General features: G+C 46.9%; 1 protein-coding gene across 2 annotated transcripts in view; it reads right to left on the bottom strand.

Moving 5' to 3' along the window:
- The window catches only part of zfhx4 (zinc finger homeobox 4), a 79,677-nt gene that overhangs the window by 5,115 nt on the left and 68,562 nt on the right, over nt 1–6,000 (bottom strand). For both annotated transcript variants that reach the window (XM_040166738.2, XM_040166736.2), the window contains exons 9-11: nt 5,796–5,996; nt 5,303–5,429; nt 1–5,158 (exon numbers count right to left, since the gene is read on the bottom strand). The exon at nt 1–5,158 is cut by the window's left edge and continues 233 nt beyond it. In XM_040166738.2, coding sequence (XP_040022672.2) covers nt 1–5,158; nt 5,303–5,429; nt 5,796–5,996 — 5,486 coding nt within the window. The remainder of the gene's footprint in view (nt 5,159–5,302; nt 5,430–5,795; nt 5,997–6,000) is intronic.

The raw sequence follows: 6,000 nt of genomic DNA, 5'->3' as shown, positions 1-6,000 counted from the left end.
GCTAGGTAGTCCTTTTCTCTGTCTACCTGGTTTCCCAGGGTTTCTTGCACTTTAGCGATGTGCTGCTTGGAGAAGATGTGGTCTCGTACGGACATCCGGGCAGTGTATTTTACACCACACAAAGTACACTGAGGCCTGGGTCCGTCCGGTGAGCTATGACTTATCATGAATGGCTTTCCGATGTTGATCTTGAATTTCTTTTCTTTAGCGCGGGCATTCTGGAACCACACCTGGACAACGCGCTTGGGGAGTCCAATCTCATTGCCGAGCATCTCACACTCTTGCATTGTAGGAGTGCGGTAGTCACTAAAACAGGCTTTGAGCACTTTGAGTTGAAGGTTACTCATCTGTGTCCGGAATCGTTTGTGTCCCGGCCTATCTCCGCCATTACTGCCTTTCCCGGACTTGTTGAAAGGGTTACCTGCCCCAAAGGGACTCGGGGAACTGGGATCAGCTAGACTTGATGTTTCGCTCATGTCATAGAAGTCGTCCAAATCCTCATCCCTGGAGCTGAAGTAAGAGTCATAGTCCTTTCCAGAGAAGCTGAGGGCAGGGCTCACCATGCTGTATTGGAACCTTTCATTGCCACCGTCAGAATTTGATGCCGGGCCACTCTTGTCACCCAGCTTGTCTCCTCCATTGACTGTGAGGCTCTCAACCTCATTGTTATTACCCTCATCTCCAGTTGTAGCATCACTAATGGCTGTATTAATAGAAGATGTCTCATCAAAGTCCATCCTATTGCAATCATAAGATGATACCTCTGCTGAATTAACATTTGGCCCTTCAGTTTCATCACAGTTTTCAGCTTTTAAGGATGAAGGGCTTAAGAAGTTTTTTACTTTTACCTCAGATGGTTTGACTGGAGTTGAGGATGCTGTAGGTAGCTCATACTCATTTGGCTCAGTCTTAGTAGGCAGCTGTGGGTAGTCAAAGAAATTATACTTATTTGGGCTTTCACCCCTTTCATTGTCTTGATTCATCATTGGGCTTGGTGGCAAACTAAAGCCTGCCTGCTTAGCGTCATGCCAGTGTCTAGATCGTATGTGGCTATCTAGAGCGGATTTAGCCTTGAACAGTGCTCTGCAAAAGGGACATTTCTTGTGGGACTGAGAGGGCCCTATAGCTCTAAACTGACCCTTTCTCTCTCTTGCACGAGTGTTTTGGAACCAAACTTGCACAACTCTCTTTTTCAAGCCAACCTCTCTAGCAATGTGGTCCAGCATCTTCCTTGTTGGGTTGGAGTCAAGCAGGTATTTGTCATAGAGAATCTCCAGTTGTTCTGGCGTGATGGTGGTTCTCAAACGTTTATCTCTGTGCTGCTCTTCACTACTGTTTCCGCCGTCTTTATCGTTAGCACTTTCATCCTTGTCATCCAGTTTTCTCTTCATTGCCCCAGAGCCTGCAGCAGAGGTCAAACCAGAACTACCCTGAGAGGGGATCTGGGAGAGGCCTCCAGATAACAGCTGGCTTGCCATCAGTGGGTTATTTGGGTCAAATATCATATAGGGCATATCAATGGGTCTTTCGAGGAACTGAGAGTGAAGGAATTGGTTTTGTGCAGCCAAAAAATGCATGTGCTGATGCTCCTGCCATAGCTCGACAGTGGGGAACGCAATCTTACACTGGTCACACTGGTACTGAAGCATCTGGTGGGGGAGGCTGTTTGTCAGTGAGGAAATGGCCAGGGAGAGCGGACTTGAGGGCACTGCCGCTGCCTGCGGCTGGGAATGGGGTCTTGACATTTGTGGCTGAGGAGCCTTCTGAGGAGGTGGCTGAGGTGTGGAAGCCTTTGATGGTCTTGGTTCTGGTAGTGACTTTACCACAGGTGACGATGCAGTCTCAGTTTGCTTAGGCTCGGTTTCAGGGTAAATGTCTGGTTTGGGGGAAGATTTTCCCATACTGGCGTGAGGAGAGGCCATCACAGGGGAGCTTGAGCCAGAACTGCTGGCAGTTCTGTGGGACTGTTTGGGTTGCTCAAAAAGTATTTGGCTAGTCTTAGCTGGACCTGGCTCCCCGCTATCTATGTAGTCTTCATAGGTTTCCTCACTACCTTCCTCATCTTCATCCTTGTAACACAGTTTCTTCTGGTGAGTGATAAGATCAAAAATTCGTGGGAACACAATGTTGCACTTTTTACACTGGTACTGCATGTTGGCTGTTCTGATGTATCGTTCGTTGGTCAGCTCTTTTTTCTCGTTATCTTTACAATCAGCCTGGTTTTCATAGGTCTTACGAGCTTTCTGCCGGGCATTCTGGAACCACACCACAATCACCCGGGAAGGTAGATTGAGCACAGTGGAAAGTTGCTCGATCTCATCATCCTTTGGATAGGCATTAGTGTCAAAGAAATCTTGAAGTACCCTCAACTGGTAATCAGTGAATCTGGTCCTGGACGACCTCTTGTTGAAACTTGATTCAGTTCTGTAGTATTCATGTGCACTGAGCTGGGGCTCAATTCGAATATCTTCCAATGTAGTAATTGGAGGAATATTAAAATTGTAGGGAGAGTCTTTGCTCCGCTGTCTTTCTTTGAAGAGAGTGTTACGGAACCAGTGCTTTATGACTTTTTGGGGCAAGCCAGACTTATCTGACATCTCCTGAATTTGCTCTTCATTGGGGGAGTTATTGATATCAAAGTTTGCCCGGAGGATCTTAAGCTGGTCATCTGTGATACGGGTGCGGGGCCGCTTAAACTGGGACTGACGGAGGAAGTTTGGATCAAGACCTAATTGTTGCTGACAGAGCTGTGTAAGGTCAGAGGAAAGAGAGTCCATAGTGGGCATCTGGAGGGCAAGCTGATGAGACAGACCTGGGTGCTGGACAGATTGCATCATTAGAGGCGAAAACATGGGCAAATCCATGGGAACAGGGAGCTGCACTTGGGTAGTTGCAGAAGGAGTAGCAGGTTGTGGAGGAGGGGGAGGTGGTTGGGGCGGGGGTGTCTGCTGAGACGCTTGGTGTGCGGCCATAGTGGGGCCAGAAACGGGTGAGGGTACTGGGGTTTGGGGTTTAGCCGTAGATGTAGAGGGAGGCTGAGTAGCTGTCCCTGGAGATGGAGTAGGAGGTGGCGGAAGAGGTGGCGGTGGTGGTGGAGTCTCAGGTGAAGCAGGGTTTATTGGATATAGTTTGTCATAGGCGTCTCTGTACTGCTGGGCAAACTTTTCCAGCTCCACGTATGGGAAAAAGTGACTGTGCACGTGTTCCTGGTGGCTTTTGAGAATAAGCATATTGGAGAAGAGTTTACCACACATCCCACACTCAAGCTTATCAGTGGTCATTCCCACATGTTCAACTCCGTCTTTGTTTTTCTTTTGGTTTTTCTGTCTGTTTTCATTGTATTGAATGACCAGTTCAAATCCAAAGTTCTCTAGTAGTGCTTTGGCTGCATTGCCCCTCGCTCCTGACACAATGCGCGGAGGAGGAATCAACGGCTCTGGGAACTTTGATTTTCTAGGGTCTTTGTTGTCTTTTCCTCCATCACTTGATGCATCACCTGCATTCTCCATCCTTGCTCTGTTATCTTGTTTTTCTAATTGGTCCTCTGCCTCTCTTGTCATCTGAATATCTGAAACAGACACATTGCTGGACTCCATTTTGGATTTGTGGTTCTGCAACTGCTGGTGTTTCTGTTGCTGCATTTGAAACTGATTCTGAGAGGCTTGCTGCTGCTGCTGTTGTTGCTGCTGCGCCTGTTGCTGGGCCTGAGCCTGCTGCAGCTGGTGTTGCTGTTGCATCTGCTGCTTCAAGTCCTCTAGGAATGATCCAGTGAGGCCGGGCATTCCAAAAGCTGCTGCCGAGTGCAGCGCAAGTTCAGGACTAAGATTGAACTCGGCTCCTGGGATGTAGAAGGGGAAAAGGAACTGCGGCTGTTGAAATTGCAGCAGGGATTCCGGTGTCATTGGAAAATGGGGGAAGAAAGCTGGATTTAGAAACTGAGGCTGGAAGAAGGCAGCCTGTTGCTGGAGTTCATGTTGAAGCTGCATTTGCAGTTGGGCAGAGGACTGCGCTGACTGGTGGCTGCTTGCCTGCATTGAACCCTGGTCAGTAGCCGTGGTTTGTTTTGTGTTGTTGCTGCTGTTAGTTTCTTTGGGTTCCACAATATTTTCTTTGTTGGCAGAGGGTGTTCCACTTCTGGCAGTCTCTGAGCTGCTGCTGCTGTTCCCTTGTGTGCTCGGGGCAGGGCTTTTTGCAGGCACTGGACCACTGGTGCTTGTGATGCTGCTGCTGCTCATTTCAGTTTTGGCTGTTCTGGCTTTGGTCTGGTGGAGCACTGACCTCATATGAATTTCAAGAGTTGAGCTTTGACTATAGGCAACATTGCAAATATTACATTTGAATGGCTTGTTGTCAATGCTGTTGCTTGTCTCTTGAGGAACTGGGCTTGACGCCTCTTGGAGAACCTTCTTCAACTTATGCAAGTGGGAGACTGAATTGTAGTGGACTAGTAGGATGTTCTTCTGAGTGAAGGACTCCTTACACACTGTGCACTTGTAAGGCCGAGAAGGATCCAAAAATTTCTCCATCGTAAAGTTGGGCCCTTTTCTGAATGGTAGGGTCCGCTTTGGTTCTGCTCCCATATCATCTAGCAGAGAACTACTGTCACTTCCAGTAGGACTGGGCTTCTCTTCCTGGTCCATTTCATCATCTTTGTCCAAGTCATGTTCAAAGGACTGAGCTTCCTCTAAGGCCCTGGCTTCACTCTCAGTAATATCTCCATTCAGTGGCAGATTTCCTATGAGTTGCTGCACCTCAGCTTCACTAAGCTCAGGGTGTCCATTTTCCAAATGCTTCCTGAGGGCCAGGAATGTCCTGAAGCTGCGCTGGCAAAGGCTGCACATAGTGGCTGCTCTGATGGCATGGTACTGGGAATGTATCTGAAGCTTCTGCATTGTCTTGAAGGCCAGGCTGCAGTGGTTGCAACGATATTTGTAGACGTGACGATCAGATACTGAAAGCTGTTGTTGTTGCTGCTGGAGCCTTTGTAGCTCACTGAGATGGTCCTGTATGGTATCAGGAGACTTGCTATCGTGTCCTAATCCACTGGCTCTCTTCCAGCCTGGGGCCTCTGCGGCCTCCTTCGAGGGCTTGAGTTCCTCAGCCTGAAGGTCCATCTCATTCCTGTCCTGACTGGTTAGCTCATCCTTTGAGATGTTTCCTAAAAGTATAAAATGCAATATGAAGTACATTATATTGCACCACTTACTTATTGTATTTTTCGTGACAAACAAGTAAATCTGATAATTATACATGCATACATTTCAAGTTCAATTTTTGTATCTAAGAACCAAATGCTGCTCACCTTGTGGTTTTCCAGTCCCATCAGTTAGAGAGGAGGAGGAGGAGGAATCCATTAAAGAAATACTTTTGTCTTGTCCAGTTTGGGGGTGCATTATATTATTTGGTGTTGCTGTTTCAGGTCCGACAACCTATCAAGACCAAAGACATTTCTTTATTATTATATACAAATGATGATATGAGTGTGACAGGATATGGTCAATTCTATCTCCAATGTTTGCAAGTGTTGAGGTTGAAGTGTTTTCCTTTTATTCTTGCCTTTATAACAAATCTTATTTTTAAAAAGGAATTTCTTCTTCTCAGTGGATAATATATTTAATTATTCAGTGAATTTCGCAATTAGCCCTTTTCCTAAACAGCAGAAGAGACATATTCACTTCTCAATATGACACATGTTCTGCCTTTGTGTCTGTTTATGTCTACAAACTTCACAAACTCATTAGGTGGCATTTTAAGTGACTTTGAAATACTATTTTTTAATCATCACTTCTACTTACAGTCATAATCAGCTTTTCCACGCAGTCAGGAGCCACACTGTGAAGGTGGGTGAGATGCAGCTGCAGGTGGATCTTGTTGCTCAGCACGTCTTGGCACAGTGGGCAGCGAATCACTGGTTGCATGGAATGCTGGGACATCACATGGAGCTGCATGCGGTTCGCGTCTTTACTGCTGTAGTTGCAATATGGACACTGCTGAACCTAT

The sequence above is a fragment of the Gasterosteus aculeatus genome, chromosome 21 (assembly GCF_964276395.1).
Source record: "Gasterosteus aculeatus chromosome 21, fGasAcu3.hap1.1, whole genome shotgun sequence".
Lineage (NCBI taxonomy): Eukaryota > Metazoa > Chordata > Actinopteri > Perciformes > Gasterosteidae > Gasterosteus > Gasterosteus aculeatus.
Note: the sequence above shows the minus strand (reverse complement) of the source record. Positions and strands in the feature narration are given on the sequence as shown.